Below are 23,551 nucleotides of genomic sequence, written 5' to 3' on the forward strand. Positions count from 1 at the left end.
AGATAATAAGTCGCATATTAAAAAATTTATATTAATTAAATAAAAATATTTATTAAAGAAAAAATGATTTACATCATCATCATGAATCATGGGAGGTTCCGGATCTTGGATTTTCTTTTTTCTTTTTTGCTGCCGCTTCATCCACTTGCATCATCGCCAATACTCGTTTCGAATTTGTTAGTTTTCTATATAATAACATATTAATATTACGTAAATTATCATAATACAAGCAAAGAAATAAAAAAGTAATCTTCCGTGGATACTATGTAATATCCCTATTTATCTAGAACTTAGAATTAAACACCTATAATCTTAAAAATTTAATTAAGATTTTTATACTTTTTCAGTGCTACAAAAGAGCGGAAAATTGATAATTTTTATATTTTTAAGACTTTTTAGTTTTACTCTTATAAAGATTCCATTTTTTTAAATATATTTTATGTCCAAAAATTTGAGAAAAAATTTCTGTTTGAAATTAGTTAAACACGCAGTTGCGTGTCTACGGAGCGTTAAAAATATGAATATAAGATTACAAACGTACGTGTCATCTTTGTTGATAAAAATTCGATTAGCTCTGACCAATAGTTGATCCTCCAGAATTGCTTCGTTGATATTCGTTCTTAGAGGAGAAAGCACGAATTTTAAGCTTGAGAACAACCGTTCGACGCTCACTTGCGTGGCTGGTACTGCCAAAACAATCATCGCTAATTTATACAATTCTGGTTGAGTTATACTGTTTTCTTTCCAAAATTCTAAGATATTAGTTTTTCTTGAGATTCTCTTTTGTTCTTGGTTGTAGTTTTCTAGTAAAACTTCAATCCGTTGCAAAGAAAGATGTCCTTGTAATTGAACAGACGACGATGAACGTGAAATACCAGAATGGTGTATCTCTTTTAATTTGAGAAAGTTTTCGAAATCGTCACTCGTTGACTCTGAGCCACATTCTTGTGAATCAGAGTTTGACGTAATAAAGTTTTCTTGCAGGGACATAATCTTTACCCAAAGATGTTTTAAATGAGTTTTTGCTTTTTCTATCTGTATCTCTTCTAATAAAATTTTAAATCTTGGATCCAGAAAGAGAGCAGATAATAGCACATTATTTTCCAGCAGGTGCTTTTCCCGAGATATCATGAATTCGAAAATAAGTATTGCGAAAGGTGTATTCATTTTTTTCATCGTTAATTTTGTCTCTAACCAATTGCTGAAGAAGTCGCTAAGAGTCAGTTGTTCGGCTTGGAGTTTTTCTGTGCACGTTTTAATTGGCTGTAGAGTTTGGCACACCTCTTCAATTTTAACCCATTCTGCATCAGTTAATGTTTCGAACTTTTCGAATTTTGTTACAGCCAGTTCTGTACAATAATCCTTTAATAATAATAATCTTTCGAGCATATCAACTGTCGAGGACCAACGTGTTGGGCAGTCAATTATCGGCTTCTTCAACTTTTGTTTTTTGAGCATGTATAAAAAAGTTTGCGTTCTCAGTTTCTTTACGAGCCTTCGAGCCTTCTGTATCAAGGATGAAATACCTTTATCTGCATTTTTGAAGACATCATCTACGACTAGTTGCAAGGTGTGTGCTGCACATCTCACTCCTATAAAATCGTTAATAATTAAACCGTAATATGCTGTAAGCATAATATTTTATTTAATTAACTAAATATTTATTACTAATATTTTTTAAATAATACTTTTAATGCTCGTAAAACAATAATTCAAATAAATATTTAAAACTTTGTTAAAATACTAGCTAATTAATGTTAAAACGCTGCACCTGTTAATATGTTACTTGAAAAATTAGACCCTAGGGTACTGTTTTCAATATCTTGTAATATATTTTCGATATGATTCTCTGTTTTATTTTTTTCATTCTCTTCTGTAAGTTCATCCAAATCTAGCGGGTCTAAGTCGATGTCATCATTAATATTAACGCATTTATTTTCTTCCACGAGAAGCGCTTCATTAGAATCACTACAGTCTGAAGACAGTATCTTTATAGCTTTCAACATATTTGCACCGTTATCTGTGGTGATGGTGTATACTTGGTCCATATGTATGTTATAACGATTACATATATTTCTTATAATTGTAGTTAAATATGCTCCTGCAAATTATAATTACATTATAAATTAAATAATTATTAATGTTTCTCTCAGCAAAATATGCAGCACAATACAGCATTATTAACCATATTGACATACCGGTATGTTTTTCCTTTAGTTCGGCGAGACCCAAGGTTCTAAGCAAAATTTTTGAGTTTTTAATATACTGCATATTAATACCCAAAAACGATCTATCCAAACGCGTGACTGCATCTATTTTAATCGAAACCATAGTATTTTTAATTTCTTCTAATATTTCTCTTCTAATATTATTTGCTTCTTCGACAACTTTTTTTTTAATTGATTCCGGCGAAATTGAAAATGTTTCTTTTCTCGTCTGTTCTAGTGCCCGTTTGATTGGGTTTACGATATTTAGAAACCCGGAATCATTTAAGATGCTGAAAGGCCTCTCATTGACTGTTACAAGCTCAACGCAGCTGTTTTCCAAATCTCTACGCGTCATTTCTACTTTGATGAAGTTTATCTCATTAATACGAAGTTGATTTTCATTCTTCGATATCTTCTTACTCTTTGTTCCGCTGTTTTTAACAGTACTTGAAGAACCATCATCAAAATCACTCTCCTTGAAGTTGTGGAAACGGGTTAAATGTCTCCTTAAGTTAGTTGCGTGTTTACCCTGTGAAGAGACATTTTCTTTATTATTCTATTAATATGTTATTAATTTTAATTTTTAATATCTTAGTAATCTTACATTCTTAAAAGGTCTAGCCGAATAAGCAAGTAAAAACTGAAAAAAGTGTTCCAAAGAAAAAATTTTATTTTGATTTTGATTAAGATTAAGTTATTTTAATTTTAAATTTTATAATTATATATATATACATACATATATATATATATATGTTATATATTGTACGTATATTTTACAAAATATATTATTTATAAAATCAAAATATATTCAAACAGAATAATATAGAGCAGACCACTCACGCAGGAGAGCAAAACGCATGTGCGTATGCCGCGTGCCATATACATATAGAATCTGAGATATCTTTAATAATAAATTCTGCTTGCAAGTTGCAACTATGCTGTATGTACAAATATACATCTAAAACACGATCTACATCTATAAGAATGACAGTTTACAAGCATATTTGGGCAGATTACAGCAAATGTAACCTTATTTATTGTAAAATAGACATGACATGACTCTTGTCTCTAAACAAATGTGAATCCTAACAATGTATCTTGTATAACTTTGAAAATTTTGTACTTACCGTTAGCGATATCTTGCAGATAGTACAGATCGAAGTATTCGTTATTTGATTATAATTAAAATATTTGTGCGCTTTATTTGTAAGATTTCTTCCCATGTTGTATAATTCCACACTTTGTTTTTACGTTTTTATACCTTACCAGTGTTGCAACACTGCACCTTACACTCACTACACTACAGCACTGCCTTGATGTCTGCGCCGTAATGCCAGAATAGATAAGTATCGTACGTGGTTTCGCTGCGTGTTTCATTTTTTTCAACAATGCGCAATTGTTGAAAAAAAATGAAACACGCAGCGAAACCACGTACGTGCTCGAGAGCCTGAAACGAAAAGCAGACCGAAAAGCGGACCGAAAAGCGGACCGAAAACCGGAAAAATATTTTCGGTCCGGTTACGGTTCAGGTCCATTAGCCTACACAATATTTTGGTCCGGTTTTCGGTTTCGGTTGGACTTAAATAGCGGTTACGGTTCGGTTATTGGTTTTGGTTTCGGTCCGGTCCGGGTCCCTGCTTTTAAAAGCACCACGTAAAATAGTATCCATGGCAATGACATTAGCATTAGCACCATCAGAAATGTTTGCAGAAGGCTTAAACCTCATGCAGACAATTGCGGATGAAGAATCTGATAATTACCCTAATATATTGCTCTTTATGAAATATATGAGAAACACATGGCTTCCAATATCGAAAAAAACAAGTGTATATGGATGCCCAATTAGAACCAATAATCTTGTAGAATCATTTCATAATATCATGGCGCAAAAGATGCAAACAGTTCATCCGAATCTTTGGACATTTTTAGGTATAATTTTATGTAGTATTTTAAAACATATACGAAAAATTATATTTATAAAAATCTTTTATAAAATTTGATATTCTTTCTTTAAGCTTATTGCTATACAATATAAAATTGGAGAACTTTATTTTTGTTTAGTTAATGATTTAGAAATTAATTATAAAAATGTAAAAAAAAATTTTAAATTAATTTTTTAAACAATAAAATAAAAATTTCTTTATGTAACGTCATATGCATTGAAATAATTTTTATGTGTATTAACAAAATAATTTATTTTTGCAGATAATCTTTCTAAATTAATTATGGATCAAGAAATTAATTATAATCGTTTAGTAAATGGTCTACAATTAACAAGGGATCGTAATCCATTTAACGAGTATAAAAACAAAAAAAATTGAAAAAGCGCAATATTATTTATCCCGTGGTATCTATTCATTGGAAGAATTTTTGCAGTTATTTAGTGAGGAAAATTTACGTAAACAACATAAAATAGCATTATTGATAGGTAAGTGTTTACAAATTAATTATTATTTTTTTTGTATATTTTATTATATATTATGACGTTATTGTTAAAATACACATTTTGTTATTTTTTATGTACAATTTCTTTAAAAATGTTATACATACAAATTGAATGCAAAATGTAGATTTTAAATTTAAAATATTCTTATGTCATTATTTACAAGATATTTCATAACTGATAATACAAAAAATTTGAAAAGGTAATTCTTCATAAAGAAAAAGATATATAAAAATGTATAAATAATTTTTTTTTATGTAAGGCTTTGCTTTAAGTTAATTCAAATTTTAATTATTGCATATCTCTCTCTCTCTCTCTCTCTCTCTCTCTCTCTCTCTCTCTCTCTCTCTCAACTTAAAAAAATAACCCATTAAATCGATGTTTTACTGATGTCGAACTTATCGACATTATATGTTTTTTATGTTGACTCGACATCAATTATTCGAGTTCTTGCTGAAAATGATCTTTAATTAATGTAATGTGTCACCTATATAATTCGTCTTCACACAGTGATGGTTAATACATAAATATGAAAAAGTATAACGTTTAATTTTGTAAAATTTAAAATAATTCACTAAAGAAATTGTACATAAAACAAACTTTAATATATTATATAAACTTAAATTTTTAGTATGTAAAAAATTATTTTATATCCACAAAGTAAATTCCATCGAGATAAATTTGATAATATATGGTATAAGATTGTAAGAAAATTATATTAAATTACATTAGGTTTTTCTAATTTGAAAAAAGTATATCATCCCCAAATTTTCCAATTTTTTTTCAAAATTAATTTCTTCAAGAACAAAGTTCTGGATAAAAACAATTGTGTTTTCAATTAATTTTATAGAATTATTACCTTCTTGGTTGTACTATTATTTCTTTGTACTATTTCATTGTTTGTTTGTTCTACAATAATTTATATATATTAATTATGTTGAATTTTTTAGATGATGATAATGAAATAGAGATTTGTGCTGACTTATACAGGGTGTCTGGCAATAATCGCCCCACCGGTCATATACAGGTAGAGGAGGTCAAATCGAGTAGAAAAGTCCTTTACCATTTTTTAATTTTCATAATAAGTACTGAGTAATTAACGAAAAAAGATCGGCGAATCTGCGCGAGTAAAGCGCGCGCGGTGAGAAGGACGTCCCACTGCTACGCGATCACTAGGACACAAGAATCTAGCATTACGCGCCGCTGGTATGTTGCCATTGTCATTTGTAGAGCGCTCCTCCCAACGCTTCATCGCGCGGCTAGTGATCGCATAGCAGTGGGATGTCCTTCTCGCTGCGCGCGCTTTACTTGCACGGATTCACCAATCTTTTTTCGTTAATTACTTAGTACTTATTACAAAAATCAAAAAATGGTAAAGGACTTTTCTATTCGATTTGACCTCCTCTACCTGTATATGACCGGTGGGGCGATTATTGCCAGACACCCTGTATAAAGAAGGAGATGTCGATGCAGGTGAGTTAACATCAGCTAATTTTGTAATAATTTTTCAAACATTGGCCGATAACATATTTAAAAATAGAAAGTTTATTTCAAAATAGTTCTGTTAAATAATTTATTATATACAAGTTTTTTTTAATACCATTTGCTTTCAGCTTTAACTATATACAGGGGGTAAACAAAAAAATGGAAACACTTGTGACAAATACAATTTTCTTGTTTAGAACTGGAAATATAATATATTTTTAAAAACCACTAATAATACATTACAGTTAAAACTTGAAGTTTCAAATTTAAAAAAAATTTTTTTTCTGTGATAATTTTTTGGCGAATATTAACATTATTTTTTTAAAAATGCAGATTTAGTTTCAAAGTTGTGTGACACGGTTGCAAAAAATCGTAGGAATGTTGAAAAAAACGCGCGTTTTGTAGGAAAAATATTGTAGTTTATGATACTTGTTAAATTATTCGAGAAAAAAATTTTTTTTATGTAACTGCAGAGTGTTGAAAATAGACAAAAAAAATAGAAATACCTAGGAAATACCTAGGAAAAATATACTTTTCTATATTAATATGGAGTTGGGTTAACTCTTTGCCTGCAATGCAGCCTGTATCTTTCTTAGAATTTATTCAATAAAGAAAATATATTAATAAAGAAAACTATATATTTTATCAGTGTTTTTATTTTGTCGTCTATTTTCTGCACTTTTGAGTGCAATTCTGCAGCTCAATAAAAATTTTTTTTAAGTAAAAGTTTAACACAAATACCATAACAACATATTACAAAACGCTTTTTTTATAAATTTTCTGTTTTTTGGCTGAATACACGACTTTGAAACTAAACCTGATATTAAGATTTTAAAAAAATAATCTTGATATCTCGGTAAAAAATTTAAAAAACTTTATAGCTTAAAGGTTCAAATTAAACCGGGGCAAATGAGAGCCGAACACGGATGATAGTGCGTTGAGCTTCGTAGAAAATTAATTTTTGTATGAAACTGAATGCTGTGCACAAGACACAAATTTTCTTGATACATCAAGTTTTTAAAACAATTTCACTTCGATAACTTTTTATCTAGTCTACAAGTCTTTAAGAGGGTACGGAAGATCTTATAAAATATTGTATTTCGGATTTTATTTGCCTTGGTTAAATTTATATATATATATGTGTGTGGCTTTTACCTTAGAGCTTTGTTATTTCTAAATTTGCTTGAAGTTTCAATTTTAACATACTATAGAAACCATACGGTCTATATATATTTTTAAAACTGTGGCAAAAAAAAATTTTGCTACTTAATTTCGTAAAGAACACACACACACGCGCGCGCATGCACAGAGGAAGTAATATATATATTTATTTTTAGTTTCAAATGCTGATGTTGAAAATATGGATCAAACTATTGATTATTTACATAATACTACTTTTGAAAATAATTCAAATGAACCTGAAGGTAATATATAAAGTTTTTATCTTATTCATATTTTAAATAAAAGTTGTTAAATAAAAAGTTTTTTTATAACATATTTATAATTTTATTTTTTAGTTATGATTACTATTCAAGATCAAAATACTTATCCATGTATAAAGAATACGGGATGTAATAATAATTCAGATAATTATAAAAGTAGTGTGCTATTATTTTCAATTTTCTATTTTATTTTTTAAGTTCTAAATGACAAAATATATTAATAAATTGTCATTTATTTTTAGTTTATAAATTGTAATAAATTATATACTTTTTATAGATAAAGAAATAAAATTAGACATTTAAATTTACATACATTAAAAGCACTTAATCAAGAGACACGGTAGTGTCTCGCGCCAAGTTCACGCGTAGCGCATAATAACGCAAAGCGACATGACGCGAGACCGACCGTGTATCTTAACGCGAGACCGAAAGTTGAGACGAGCCGAGATTATCGGATCTCAATAATGACTGGACCGATTGATTTCAAAGTAGGCTCAATCGATAGCGCGTACCCGAATTATGTTATTAAAGTGTGCTTGTTTTTGCTGTGCGTGGTGTACATAAAAAGATATTAATTTTTAAAGTTGAAAAGTCTAAATTTTCATCTATTTTCATGTCAGTCGTCGTCGACGGATGTACGGCTGAAGCGTACAGTTTGGAATTTTTGGCGTTAGGTGCGCTGGTGGTGGTGATAGATATAGTGGCGGTGTACCAGATTCAATTCAATGTCAACAAGACACACGATGTCTCGCCTCGCGCTATTATTTTATTATATTTAATCAAGTATGTATATATGTATGATGAATATATATACTAGAAAAGCAGTGCAGTGCGAGTATAAGTAATAATATGAAAATAAATCTTGATGTTATAAGTGAAAGGTTATGAGTGAATTGTGTTTGTGATTTCGCTTCTTCGCAACATCCTTTTGATATTTTGATCGCGTTAAACTTTAATCAGTAAACTTTGGATCCTACGGAGATCATACATTTTCTATAAATTCAAAGCTATAATACAATTGTTTATTTTTAACTGTTATTTATTGAAAACGTATGATTTCCGTAGGATCCAAAGAGAGAATTGAGAGAAAATATCTGTTAATGACAACGACACTTGTAACTTGTGGTATGTAATGTAATTTCAAATAAGTTTAGAAAAATACAAAGTATTTATTATCTATTTATTCAAATTATAATTTGCTTTTCTGTGATAAATTACAATTTTGTTTACAGAAGCAATACCATATTCTGCTAGCAACAACGGGATAATGGTTTCAAAAGAGCGACCAGAGATTATACGATTCACTGTAGACACTCCACTTCCCGAATTACCACCAGATGAAAAGATACAGAAATGGAATACTGGGTCGATCACAGTGAATACTTTCATCAGTTATTTGTCATGTCATGAATGCAAAGAGGATATTGACAAAGAAGAGCATTATCCGTAAGCATATAATCCTAAAATCAATTATCTATCTTGCAGATAGTAGGCATATAAATTATTTCGATTTTAATTAACAGAGGCGAACAGCGTTGTCAACAATGTCGTTACATCACATGTTGGCGTGCGTTTCAAGAGCATCAACAACAAATCTATAATGAAAGGCCGAAGACCAGTCTGATCGTGCCATCTCCTTTAATAAACATCCCGCTGGAAAGAAAACTGCAATGTCTGTGCGGTTACACGTCGAATGATAGCAATCGATTAGGTATTAACAATTATAATCCTTTTCATTCATTGTTGTTAGCAATTAATTTGAATTAAATATTTGTATTTTTGTATTACAGCAAGACATTTGATAAATGTAAAAAAACATCGGCACATCCTGTTGATCAACACAGTCTGGTATGCTTGATGATAGTTTAGGACTAGTACCAAAGTCTACTTCTGAGGTACATATTTTTATAATTCTTTTATTACTATTTTATTACTCTTCTTATCTTTATCTTTCATGCTTTAAATTTGTTATAGGAATGTGATGCACACGAGAAATCCCATTCACGCCATTAAAGTGAAACATGGAAATGAAAAATGTAATTGGATTGAATAAGACAAGATATAATCTCCGGATAATTTTTTATTTATAAACTTCATGTTTGAGTGGAACAAAACTTTAAGTTGCTACAAATAATTTCAGAACTAGATGCAGAATGTAAAAAATTTTTAATTCAATTAATTATTTCACACATATGCGTACTTTGTTGAATTATTGTAAAGCATTACATATTACACAAGTTTACATATTTTCCTCCAATTAGTAACTAGTATAAACGATAGCATAATAATAAATATAGTTTAATTTCCAATAGTTCTTGATATGTAGTGCTTGATATATATCTTGTTTGCTTGAATTCAGATAACGTAATTTCTTATAAAAATATTTGTAGTGAGGAATAACAATATAGAGGAATAACAATTTTATTAAATGTTTAGTAATTAAGAAACGTAGCATACATATTTATTTAGCAATTAACAAATGTTGCATACATATTCATCTATATAACCGCAAAAAATAAAAATCTTTTCTATATAGATTTACAAAAAAACTGTATACTCAAAACTGTAAAACTCAAAATTAAGAATCATGGCATCTTCATAAAGAACGTCTGTTAATCTTAATAAAATTAATAATCTTCAAAAACCTCCTTTTGCGTCCACGAGCGCGAACCCTGCATTGTTTCGATATGACCCTAAAAAATTTCATTTATAATTATTAAATAAAAAAAAATTTAAATCTAAAATAATGTGTTTGGACTTACTTTTATACATTGTATACATGAAAATGAACATGACCACCTCCACCTCCTCTACTGCCTCTTCTGCCGCCGCCTCGGTTCCAAAAAGTTCTATTTGTTTCTCGGCCTCGGCCTGCCTTCATCCATCTTTTAACTGTAACAAAAAAAATTATTCAGAATTAATAAATTATTATAATAGTTATTAAATTATTATGATTAAAATAATAAAAGATATTGTATACTTACGTTCTGTGCTTTGTTTTTTCTGTTTTCCCATGTTCCTGTTTTCACATGGCGGAGGTAGTGACGATGACGATGATGGTGTTGGTGGTGGCCACGGACCTAAAGGACGGAGTGTTACTTGAAAAAGGTGAAGCACGTGTTCAGCCATATTTATATGGGCCACTGCCATCTCTTAGTATTTCACAATACTTTGCTTGAATAATACATAATAGAATGATAATTAAATAAATCTAAAAAAATATTTAATCAAAAAATTAACAAAAATAAACAAAATTTAATAAAATATGAATTATAGATATTTATAACACATTTAATAAATATACATAAATAAGTATACAAAAATAAACATAATTTACTGTCCTGCAAATAATATTAATTTATTAAAATATTGTCTTTTGCTTACATTATTATCAGTTTGTTTTGCAATATAAAAGTACCGTGTTTTTACGTATTTTATTATAACACTTTTAATTAAATTAATTCTATGACATATTAAGAAGTTTTGATCATTTGAATGTGTTAATAATTCTTTAAATATATTTATCATATTTAAATTTGAAAGTACAGTTTGTGTAATACAGTGAACGGAATATTTCGAATTTGAAGTTATATTATTTTCTTTTATGGTAAATCTGATAGCCTTTTCCGTTTCAAGGTATATTTTTATTACACTACTTGAAGGATATGTTAAACCACCACGATCATCAAATAGATAGCAGCACTAATGGCCCATATAAATATGGCTGAAGGTGGTTTAGAAGTCAAATCCCCCCCGCACCAGTGCTTCACTCCCCGCGTCCATAATATCCCATAATGCTCCGTCCTTCAAGTCCGTGGTGGTGGCAGTGGCGGTGGCGATGGCGATGGCGATGATGTTGATGGGGATGGCGATGGCGGTGGCGGTGGCGGTGGCGGTGGCGGTGCTGCAGCAGGTTGTGATGCAGCGATTTGCTGCATCATAGCCTGCTGCATCGCAGCTTGTTGTTGCATTGCCACTATGGCTTGTTGCAGTTGTGCCTGCAACTGTCTTACTTCTATTTTTAGGGCAGCATTTTCTAATGCAACATTTTCCGCTTTATTTTCAGGGAATTCCGAATTCAGATTTTCAGGATCTCGATTTTCAGACATTCTGTAAGAAAAATAATTATAAATATAAATAATTTTATTTCAATAATTACTAGAATATTAAAAATATTTATGTTTCTACTTACTTAATGTTGCTAAATGATGAACATGTACGTTCCTAAATATATTGATATTAATAATTATAGCACCGAGAGAGCTCTTCATACGGCCAAATAGAAGGAAAAAATGGCCATCTAAATGATGCAATCATAGTCGATCATTTAATATGTAATAGATATTTTAATAATTACTAGAATATTAAAAATATTTATGTTTTTATTTACTTAATGTTGCTAAATGATGAACATGTACGTTCCTAAATATATCGATATTAATAATTATAGCACCGAGAGAGCTCTTCATACGGCCAAATAGAACGAAAAATGTCGATCATTTAATATATAATAGATAGATAGGTAAATGGGGTTCCCCTAATCAACATTACACATTAGCGCTTCGCGCTAATTTTCCATTTCCTTATGCATTTGCTTATGGACCAATCATTAATACTATACAAGTTTGTCTGGATAGGCCCTAAAGGCCAAAGTTCAGGATGCTAGAAATCGGGTCCGAATTCTTGATCCGAGAAACATATAATCAATAAAATTGCCGGCTTTCCATAAAAACTGCAAGTTGATTGGTTATATGTTTCTCGGACCAAGAACTCGGACCCAATTTTTAGCATCGCGGACTTTGGCCTTTAGGGCCTATCCAGACAAACTTGTATAGTATTAATGATTGGTTCATAAGCAAATGCGTAAGGAAATGGAAAATTAGCGCGAAGCGCTAATGTGTAATGTTGATTAGGGGAACCCCATTTACCTATCTATCTATTATATATTAAATGATCGACATTTTTCGTTCTATTTGGCCGTATGAAGAGCTCTCTCGGTGCTATAATTATCAATATCAATATATTTAGGAACGTACATATTTATCATTTAGCAACATTAAGTAAGTAAAAACATAAATATTTTTAAATATTCTAGTAATTATTGAAATTATTTATATTTATAATTATTTTTCTTATTATTATTTTTCTTACAGAATATCTGATAAAAATCCTGAAAATCGGGATCCGAGATTCCTTGAAACGGAAGATATTATATTAGAAAATGCTGCGTTAGAAGAAGTGACACAATTGCAACAAGCCATAAAGAAAATATGTAAACTTGTGTAATATGTAATGCTTTACAATAATTCAACAAAGTATAATATGAATTTTGTTTTAGATATTTACTTGAATTAAAAGTGCAGTCATGTAATTCTCATTGGTGCATCGTTAAGAGGATGCTGGACCTTCCTGTTTTACCCATTTTTTTTAAACATAAACTACTTCTTTTTAGCTGTGTATGCAAATACAGTTCGCTCTGGTCGATTTGAAAGGATTTTTCATTCGACGCAGCCAAAAATAAGAATTTTACGAAAAATAGAAGGTAAAACAGATTGTACCTGTTTTACCTTCTATTTTTCGTAAAATTCTTATTTTTGGCTGCGTCGAATGAAAAATCCTTTCAAATCGACCAGAGCGAACTGTATTTGCATATGTACTTTACTTACAGAAAAAGACTTTTCATTCCACACAGCTAAAAAAAAGTAGTTTATGTTTTAAAAAAATGGATAAAACAGGAAGGTCCAGCATCCTCTTAATGAGCTCATGCAAGTTTTAACATTGCTCTTATGGAAACACTGCACGAGTGCAATCCCAATAAAAAACGCCAATATATGAATTAAAATATTTTAACATGCAACGCCACTAGTATCACCGCCACTAGCGCATCTACTGTCAAAAATTCGCTTTAGGCGACATTTCAGATAAACTTCCAGTTTTTATAGAAAGCCGGCAATTTTATTGGTTTCTCGGACCGAAAACTGGGACTGATTTCTAGCATCGTGGACTTTGGTCTTAATAGTAGCCCATCTATGTAGATATGACTCTATCTATGTCTGCCATCTGGCATCGAAGTTTTTTCAGACAGAAGTGACAGAGTGACAGAAGTGCAAGTGTGCAAGGTTATAATTATAAGATAAGCAAGAGGAATATTTTTATACACTTTTAAAATACGTATGTTGTATAAAACAATATTTTAGTGATTATGTTTATGATGTTTACACGGCTTGATTTACGCCAAAATTATAACATCGATGTTATAATTACTGATGTTAGATACCGTGTAAAAACGCTATTTTATCACAGTTACTACATGATGTAATAATTATCCAAAAAATAAGGTTTACGGCATCTAACGTCAGTAGTTGTAATCTCAATACTATAATTTTCAGATCGTGTAAACGTAGAGTAATAGCTTCTGCATATAGCACGCGGTAACGTTTGCCGCGCGGCAAAACGCGACGCGGTAGCCAATCAACTTACAACTTTTCTATAAGAGCAGAAAATTGATTGGGCACCGCGTCGCATCTTGCCGCGCGGCAAGCGTTGTCGCGTACTGTGTGCAGAAGCCATAAACGTAATAAATATTAACATAGTGCGACTACATATCACTTTTTATCATTAATAACGATAGTTTTAAAATTGACCAATCACAGTTATTCCTGAAAAATATGGAATGACTGTGATTGGCCAATCTTAGAATTATGGATATTATTAAATTTGACTAAGGGTGACATTAAGCCCGGACGTACAATAGGTGTAGTAAACTTTAAGAGGATGCTGAACCTTCCTGTTTTACCCATTTCTCGAAAAAGCACTTTATTATTTTTTGGCTGTGTGGAATGAAAAATTCTTCTCTGTAATTAAAATACATATGCCAATGCATTGTCGTCTGGTCCATTTGAATAGATTTTTTATTCCATATAGCCAAAAAACAGAATTTTACGAAAAATAGAAGATAAAACAGATCCGATCTGTTTTACCTTCTATTTTTCGTAAATATGGAATAAAAAATCTATTCAAATGGACCAGACGACAATGCACTGGCATATGTATTTTAATTACAGAGAAGGATTTTTCATTCCACACAGCCAAAAAATAATAAAGTGCTTTTTCGAGAAATGGGTAAAACAGGAAGGTTCAGCATCCTCTTAAGTCATAAGAAATTGACCAATCACAGTCGATAATTCTTTTATCTTCTATAATTTTTCTGTGAATGGTCAATTTCTTATGACTTAAAGCTTACATCTATTATACTTCCGGGCTAAATGTAGTTTATGTTCCGGTTTTAATTGAATAATCATACATTATTTATAAATTTCTAATTATATCAATTATTACAGTTATTAAAAAGATTTTTTTAAAGATTTGTTGAGAAGAGATTTGTTAAGAAGAGGAAAGTGCCATCATTTACAAAGGTATATTTAAAATTGTAATTAGTTAATATAATAAAATATTTGTTTGAATGTTATTTTATCAATTCTAATTTGTTATTGTATATTGTAAATGTTTATTTTTTTAGTTGGACAAGTGCAAGACAAGAGGGGAAGTTAGGAGGGCCATCATTTACAAAGGTATATTTAAAATTTGTAATTAGTTAATATAATAAAATATTTGTTTGAATATTATTTTATCAATTCTAATTTATTATTGTTATTTTATCAATTCTAATTTATTATTGTATATTGTAAATGTTTATTTTTTAGTTGGACAAGTAAGTGCAAGACAAGAGGGGAAGTTAGGTAAGTATATTTATTATTTTTTATTATAAAGGCTGCTGTGCGCCTATAACGATTGGCTGCTGTGCGCCTATAACGATTGGCTGCTGTGCGCCAATATAAGGCTGCTGTGCGCCTATAAAGATTGGCTGCTGTGCGCCAATATAAGGCTGCTGTGCGCCTATAAAGATTGGCTGCTGTGCGCCTATAAAGATTGGCTGCTGTGCGCCTATAAAGATTGGCTGCTGTGCGCCAATATAAGGCTGCTGTGCGCCTATAAAGATTGGCTGCAGTGCGCCAATACAAGGCTGCTGTGCGCCTATAAAGATATAGTACTATTATAATAATTTATTAATATATATTTATTTAAACAAAAATGTCGGTAAGAATAGAAAGACAGATGATGCTATCATCAAAACAAAAAGATATTATTGTTCAAGGCGACTGGTTAAATGATATGCATATGGATCATTTCAACTAACTTTTAAAAAATTGTTCAGATTATAGACCTGAAGGAACGTGAAAAATACAACTTCCTCAGTATATAGAATCTGTAGCAGAAAATAAGAAACATATACAAATATTATTTAGCTCAAATAATCATTGGGTATGTGCTTATTATGATAGAAAAAATATATTTATCTATGATTCATTTAATATAAAAAAGTTACACAAAGATCATGAACAATTTTTAATACATTTATTTCCATTTTATTCTTTCGATAAGCGACCTATCAAATTTCCTATTGTGCAAAGTCAACCGAATTGTAGCGATTGCGGTGTTTTTGCAATTGCTTTTGCAATTTCGTTGTTATTTAATATTAAACCCGAAAAAGTTAGGTATGATCACAGTTTAATGCGTTCACATTTAATAAAAATTTTTGAATCTAATGTGATTGAGCACTTCCCCCAGGATTTAAATTATAATGTTCCTCAAAAAGTGTTTTCATTAGCGCTGATAAAAAGAAGAGAAGCTGAAGCAACTCGTCTACGTGTAATACGTCAAAAAGAGACAGAACAAGAAAAAGCAAATCGATTGCAAAAAAATTGCGAATTTAAAAAAGAATTGCGTAAGAAAAACAAAAATATACATAAGAATGAAGAACAAAGTTTGGAAGAAAATTCCGCTAAAAAGCGGTGTCTACGTAAAAATAATTCGGAAGAATATCGCGCTGAAAGACGTCAATATGAAAATGATTTGGAAAATAATCGGGCTAAAAAGAGAAAGCGATATGAAATAGATTCTGTAAGACAACGCGCACAAAAACGCATATGTTATGCTAAAGCCTCGCAAAACGAACAAAGACAAAAAATATTAGAACGTAAACGTCGTAATAAGACAATATTACGAGAAGAAAAAAGAAGAAAGAAAAAAAGAAAAGAATAAAAGTATTAAATGTTTAAATAAGTTTAATGTTGCAAATAAAATTATTAAAAAATATAAAAATTTTCGGTGTCAGAGTTCTAAAACTTTGAAGCTCCAGAATTCTTTAACAATAATTAAGAAAAATATTGTTGAAAAATTAAATATTAAAGATCAGATCGAAAAACAATTAGAAGCTGATAAAATAATACGTTGGTGTATGCATGTTAGGAACGATTATATTCGCAAGATGTATAGCATGTTAGCTACACTTAAAAAAAAATCAGAAGTCTTCTTGACTCTTGTCGATAAGTGTTGTGGATTTGATGAAAAATTAGATGCATTATGTGGAATATCTAGACATACAGTTTCATCTGAAAATTATTTTATAGAGTCCACATATCATAATGTAATTTTTGAGGAGTCTTTAATAATGAATATGGAAGGACAAGTTGTAAATGTACTACCTTTGATAACAGCACAAGCAAAAAAATCGTGGACGTGCAGTACTACCTGTAAAACTGACAATCCGGTTTTACTTGAACGGTATCAACAATTTCTTGAAACTGTTAGTACATGTACTGTAAAAAATATACCTACATTGATAGAAACTATTCACACATGTACAGTAAAAACTTCGAATATGAAACTGGGTCATGCACAGAGCTGCTATACTAATTTCACTCTTTGTAAAGCAATGTTTCTACCAATTCTATTGTTATCACCTCATTTTCCGAAAGTGAGAAATATGATGCGTTCTGTTTATCGACTTATAAGTTTTTATAAAAAAATGTTAAGTTTAGATGAAGCATTAAATTGTGCTGATTTGGAAAGGTTAAATAAAATTGTAAGTGCTGCACAAGAAAAGGCAGATATACACAAGCGTCAGCAAACCGATACAATTATGAGTGACGACGATATCTTTTCCAAATATGAGAATTCGTTTAAGGCCTTGAAAAAACGTCTAATAGACACACCGCGTTATGCTTGTGTGTCATGCGAAAAGCTTTGTTATAAAAAAAATGTTTCTGAAGTTAGAAAGATTACAAAAAAAATAAATAATCCAGTTTGGAAAGATTTAATGGCACATGTGGAAAAACGACAAATTAATCCGCAATATATATGTCTTTATTGCAAAAAGAAATTTTGTGACAACTTTACGCCTGCGTATTGCATCTTTAATAATCTTTTTACTGATCAAGTGCCTGAAGTAATATCATCTCTTAACGGATTCGAAAAGATTCTTATACAGAGAGCCAAAGCATTTCAAACTGTTGTTAAAATGGGAACTGTTATTAACAAAAAATTACCTGAAAGGCAAATGGTACAAAAAGTTAAAGGTAGAACATTTCATTTACCACTTCCTATGCAAGAGACATTAAACAAATTATGTTCTAATACTGATGCGATAAATATTAATCATGAATTATATATCTCAGTGAGAGACATTCCCACAAAATCAAAAATTATCTGGGAAGAAATGGTAAATATTAAAAAAATATTTGACGCATTAATATGGTTAAAAAATAATAATCTTTTCTATTCTGAAATAACATTACCTGATACTCATGAAGATTTATGTTTGGCAAAATTAAATAATAATCTGAAATTTTTTGAAATACAAGAGGACGAAATTGTGCAAGAAGACGAAAATGCTGCGAGAGATATATCGGATGAGGAACATATGTCATTAAGTAATAATTTAGAAACCAAAATACAGGGAACAAAAAATCTTAAAGATGCTGCATTGAATCAACATGAAGCAATGCTAACTCAGGTTACTGATGAAAATGATGGCTATTATGAGCAATATACTATATATCCTTTATATGAAAAAAGAGAAAATAAAAGTGCAACGGCTTTATATCAAATGTTGAAAGTTCAAGATTTACCTTTGGATAATCGTGAGAAATCTTTGGATTTGTTGTGTTTTCCAGATTTATATCCTCTTGGTATTAATGGACAGCACAAAGAAAGGAATGTCAAGCTTCATGATCATGAATTTATTAAATGTCGTTTGATGTCTAAACATCCACAGTTTAGATTAAATCAACAATACCTATTTTTTTTGTTAAACAATGCGAATATGCGTCAATTAAGTCGTGGAATTTTTCATAAAATGCATGTAACTAATCCACAAGACAGTTTTACGGTTACGGAATATTTACGCGCAATGGCCAATGGACAGTTAGAATCCGATTTAAGCACTATTTTTGCGACATTAAGGAATACGCAACAATTCTGGACGAAACCGAGAAATAATTTAGATTGTATGACACGACATTACGGACCTGCAACATGGTTTCTAACATTAAGTCCCGCTGAATGGTTATGGGAAGAATTAGGTGAATATATTCGTGAAGTAAATGGATGGTGTGATTCTTCCGTATATACCAGTGTACTTGTTGCTAGAGATCCTGTATCAACATTGAGATTTCTCGATAGTACGTTTCGTGCGATGCTTGACTTTATTTGTTCCAAAGATCATCCGATCGGAGAAGTTACTCATTATTTTTGGCGACGAGAATATCAAGGTAGAGGCATACAACATTTTCATTTATTAATTTGGATAAAAAATGCTCCGATCCTTGGTGAATCTTCTATGGAAGAAGTTTCCAAATTTATCTTAAAATATATAAGCTGTAAAATGCCAGATGAAAATATTTCACCACTATTGTACAGACGTGTCAATACTCATCAACGACACAAACATAATAATTACTGTCTCCGTTCTAAAAAAGTTGGACGTAAAGTTATTCGGATATGTCGTTTTGGATTTCCTCGTCCTGTTACTGAAACGTTAAATATAAGAGATGTTGCAAGTGCCATAGCAGGTAGAAAGCAATTAAAACATAGAAGTAGGCTTTATGATCTTCCGCGAACTGAGGATGAAAAAAATATAAATGATTATAATCTTGTTCTTCTTACTGCATGGGAAGGAAATATGGATATACAATTTATTGGTGAAAAGTCGACACTGCTCACCTGGTACATTACTAAATATATGAATAAAGCGGGGAAATGTGAGCTGTCTGATGCTATTATTAATACTAAAAATAATACGAATAAATCATTGCCGAGCTATCTTTGGAGTGTTGCCTTGCGATTCACGAGTAATAGAGAATGTGGAGCTCTTGAAGCTGCTGATACATTACTGAGTATTTCTTTATGGGGAACTGATCCAAATACAACTATTAGATGGTTAGATGTTAAACAAATAAGATGTAGAAAATTAAAAACTTGTAAAGAGCTTGAAGCACTGAAGCATATGGATCCTTCTTCGACAGATATATTTTATGAATCTTGGATAGATAATCACTATCCACAGAGACCAAAAGAATTGGAACATATGTCTCTTTATGAGTTTGCAAAATAGTTTGATATCACAAAAACCGAACCACGAAATGAATTGGTTGAATTCTATGAATACAATGATAAGTATCTTAGACGACGACAACGTGGATATCTTATTAATCATTATAGATTTAATCCTAATACACAACCGGAAAAGTATTTCTTTTCATTATTACTTCTGTTTCAACCATGGAGAGAATATGAAGGGCTTAGAAATGGATGTAATACATACGCTGCATCATTTCACACGGTAAAACTACATCTAACGGAAGCATTACAATATCATGAAAAACTAGAAGAATTGCAAAAAGCATTTGACACTGCTAATGAGTTAGTTCAGCAATATTTAGATGAAGTAGAAAAACAACATGAGTCACAGGATGATTCTGACAATCCAATAGGTGTTCAAAATATAATAGAAGCCGGTGAAGTGATGCAAGATTTTAAGGATCTCTGTGATAAGAATCAAAAAATCGATGTATTAGAAATGATCGAGAAATTAAATATGGATCAAAAAAGAGTATTCGACAGAGTTATTACCACTGTAGAATCAGATGATTCAAGATTGCGATTATACGTTAGTGGAGAAGGTGGTACTGGAAAAAGTTATTTAATTAAAACTATTAGATGTTGGATAAAAGAAAATCTAAAGAAAGATACTGCTGTAGCAGCACGTACCGGTATAGCAGCGTTTAATATTGATGGTTTGACAATTCATAGATTGCTTCAATTACCTGTTGAACATGGTAGTACTCCTGTATATAGACAATTGTCTGATCATGTGTTGAAACTTTTACGAGAAGAGCTTGGTGATGTTATTCTTTTTATAATTGATGAAGTATCAATGATATCTAATTTGACTCTAATGTACATATATCTTCGATTGTTTGAAATATTTGGTTCCATTGATTGCCCTGATGGTTGGTTTGGCAAGAAGCATATTCTTCTCTTTGGAGATTTGCTTCAATTACCTCCTGTACATGAAGATTCTGTTTTTGTAGATTTGTCAAAAGAAAAATTTGATAAATATATCGGTTGCCTAGGGAATGTGAATTTGTGGAAAACATTATTTGATTACGATGAATTGAAAATTAATATGCGCCAGCAAGAAGATACGTCTTATCGCGATTTATTGTCAAGAATTCGTATTGGTTTATTAACAAAGTCTGATTGTGAAATGCTAGAAAGTAGAAAAATATCTTTTAAGGGAGATTCCTTCGAGTCTAGATTAAATGAATTATGTGACTTTATTAATAATTTGTCATCAGACACCGTTTGTTTGCTGCCCACTTGTCATATGTGTGATGTTTTAAATTCTGCAATGTTAAGTCGTATTGCTTCCAAAGAAATATTATTAATTGCTGATGATATAATTGATTGTGTTCCATATCTAAAAAATAAAATATTGAAAGTGTTAGCACATAATGATGATGATAATTCTAAAACAGCTGGGCTTTCAAAACAAATTGTTATAAAAATTGGAGCAAAAGTAATGATAAGGCGTAATATTGATGCTAGTTTGGGTCTTGTAAACGGTACAATTGCTAAAGTCATTTCAGTTGTACAAGATACGTCTACCGGTTGTGTGGAAAAAATCAAGATTCTTTTACTATCAGGTAAAGAATATTCTATTGAGAGAGTAAGTGTTAAGTTTGCGGTAATGGAAAAAGCATATGTTATTAGAAGACAATTTCCATTGTGTTTGAGTTATGGAATTACTGTTCATAAAAGCCAAGGACTGAGTTTGCAGAATGCTATTATGGATATAGGTAATTCTGTATTTAGTCACGGCCAAATTTATGTTGCATTGTCACGATTAACATCTTTAGATGGATTGCATTTAATTAATTTCGACCCTTCATCTATAGCAGCTAGTGAAGAAGCTATTATTGAATATAATCGATTAAAACGAATACATAAACCAGAAACAGAAATAATTTCTGTTTTGAATGAAAAGTATCATAGGATAAAAGATGTTCCGTGGGTACAGCCAAAAGTAATTAGTTCTGTTCAAGAGTCACATAAAATAGTTCGAAAAAATACTGCTCAGATCATGCATGGTTTCCAAAATACAGATGAAGTTTCATGTTATGCAAATGCAGTATTGCAATGTCTATTCAATTTAAATGCTATTAGAAAACAAATATTTGATTATGATAAATCAAATGTTTTAGGTACATTAATGCATCAATATGAAAACAAATTGCCTAATTTAAATACATACGTAATACGGCAATGTTTAGGAGATTTTTTTTCAAAAAGCGTTAAACAGGATGCATGTGAATTTCTTACAGCTCTTTGTACAAAATATGATTATATAAAAAGTTTAATCGAGCATCAAGTCACTTCTGTTAAACGATGCAAAAGTTGTAATAATACAACGACTATTGTTAAAAATAATATCCTTCTTTCAATTCCTGTAAATAAATGGAAGAAAAAAAGTTTAGATCTTAATAAATTATTTAATGCAACGTTTTCTCATTATCAATTACAGAACGAATCATGCAAAAATTGCACAGGAAATGACATATTATGTAAAAGTGAATTTACATTAATCGGAGATATAATGGTCATTTATTTAATATCAGTTCAAGACGGTATACAATCAAAAACAGATAAATTTACTTTGCGTGCTGTCCCAACAACTAAAATAAACATTGTTGGACAATTCTACAAAGTAATGAGTGCTATATTCCATCATGGATCATGTATCGAAAAAGGTCACTACACAAGTATATGTAGAGAAGCAATATCTAACACTTGGATTGAAGCTGACGATGCGCAAATTAGAAATAGACAATGGCCTAGAGGCGCTAAAGATATCTGTATTATTTTCTTACAGAAGATTGATAAGTAATTGTTGATATTTCTTGTTGAATTGAAATTGATGATTAAATTAGAAAAACGCAATGGCCTTAAAACGATATAACTTTTATATAATTTTGTATTTATTTTTATAACATAATCAATCAAAGAGGACCGTCGTATCTTGCATACTGAAAATACGACGGGGGTGGTGGTGGGCTCTTTGCAGCAAAATCTAATTAATATTGTATTAGATAAACTTTTCAAAGAAAGCTGATTATTTTTAAAAAAACAAGTGATATCTAGGAAAAATTACCTTTTTAAAAAAAGGTAAAAAAATGGCGCCAAGTACACGTCGTTTTAAAAAAAAACCTGTCCTATATTAAAATAAACTTGTTGAATTTTGTTGTGCCCTTGGTGATAGGGCACGGGTTCGGGATCTGCCAAGGAGTTAGGCCGGGAATCCGGGAATAATCCTTTGACGTTTTTTTTAATAAAAAACAGTCTTCCACATATTTATTGATCTCTTGATTCATTACAAATTCCCTTACTTCTATGTAATCTAGGTTCCGTCAGGAATCCTTGCCTTAGTGTAGTATCACGGAGCCCCAAGTTACTCTTATTCACTTTTAACAAATTGTTATAATTCGCGTTCTTCTAGATTTGTGGTCCCAACGGACATACGTCCGTTTCTTGTGACTGATAGTTTTAGACCCGCCGTCGTGATCTCGCGACGG

The 23,551-nt window shown here is 30.8% G+C and overlaps 2 protein-coding genes and 2 long non-coding RNA genes across 6 annotated transcripts; 2 read left to right on the forward strand and 2 right to left on the reverse strand.

Annotated features, from left to right (window-relative positions):
• Positions 1-66: 66 nt before the first annotated feature.
• LOC137001372 (uncharacterized) lies at positions 67-3,888 on the reverse strand. Its single transcript, XR_010891408.1, has 3 exons — positions 2,199-3,888; positions 542-2,101; positions 67-185 (listed from the first exon to the last, which is right to left on the reverse strand). It is a non-coding gene; the product is annotated as an uncharacterized lncRNA (long non-coding RNA).
• A 3,488-nt stretch (positions 3,889-7,376) lies between these two features.
• LOC105668544 (uncharacterized) lies at positions 7,377-10,234 on the forward strand. Of its 3 annotated transcripts, XM_067360101.1 has the most exons (6): positions 7,377-8,360; positions 8,643-8,702; positions 8,810-9,023; positions 9,101-9,288; positions 9,368-9,472; positions 9,552-10,234. In XM_067360101.1, exons 2-5 carry the CDS (start codon positions 8,678-8,680, stop codon positions 9,433-9,435), a joined length of 495 nt encoding a protein of 164 aa, XP_067216202.1. In that variant the 5' UTR covers positions 7,377-8,360; positions 8,643-8,677; the 3' UTR covers positions 9,436-9,472; positions 9,552-10,234. The 3 variants fall into 3 exon arrangements, with proteins under 3 accessions (XP_067216202.1, XP_067216203.1, XP_012216417.2); XM_067360102.1 differs by lacking the exon at positions 8,643-8,702 and having other exon boundaries at positions 7,378-8,360; XM_012360994.2 differs by lacking the exon at positions 7,377-8,360 and having other exon boundaries at positions 8,466-8,702; positions 9,552-10,229.
• LOC137001373 (uncharacterized) lies at positions 10,017-12,374 on the reverse strand. Its single transcript, XR_010891409.1, has 2 exons — positions 10,562-12,374; positions 10,017-10,469 (listed from the first exon to the last, which is right to left on the reverse strand). It is a non-coding gene; the product is annotated as an uncharacterized lncRNA (long non-coding RNA).
• Positions 12,375-20,922: 8,548 nt separating this feature from the next.
• Positions 20,923-22,859, forward strand: LOC137001634 (ATP-dependent DNA helicase PIF1-like). Its single transcript, XM_067360744.1, has 2 exons — positions 20,923-22,450; positions 22,852-22,859. The coding sequence occupies exons 1-2, from the start codon at positions 21,106-21,108 to the stop codon at positions 22,857-22,859; spliced, it is 1,353 nt and encodes a 450-aa protein (XP_067216845.1). The 5' UTR covers positions 20,923-21,105.
• The last annotated feature ends 692 nt before the right edge of the window (positions 22,860-23,551 follow it).

This window comes from Linepithema humile, chromosome 8 (genome assembly GCF_040581485.1).
Source record: "Linepithema humile isolate Giens D197 chromosome 8, Lhum_UNIL_v1.0, whole genome shotgun sequence".
Lineage (NCBI taxonomy): Eukaryota > Metazoa > Arthropoda > Insecta > Hymenoptera > Formicidae > Linepithema > Linepithema humile.

Excerpts from the sequence above, each read along its gene's own strand:
- LOC105668544 (XM_012360994.2), top strand. The coding sequence starts at position 8,630 with ATGATTTCCGTAGGATCCAAAGAGAGAATTGAGAGAAAATATCTGTTA. Across the intron at positions 9,024-9,100 it reads GACAAAGAAGAGCATTATCC|AGGCGAACAGCGTTGTCAAC; the intron begins GTAAGCATATAA and ends TTTAATTAACAG. Across the intron at positions 9,289-9,367 it reads GAATGATAGCAATCGATTAG|CAAGACATTTGATAAATGTA; the intron begins GTATTAACAATT and ends TTTGTATTACAG.
- LOC137001634 (XM_067360744.1), top strand. The coding sequence starts at position 21,106 with ATGCGCCAGCAAGAAGATACGTCTTATCGCGATTTATTGTCAAGAATT.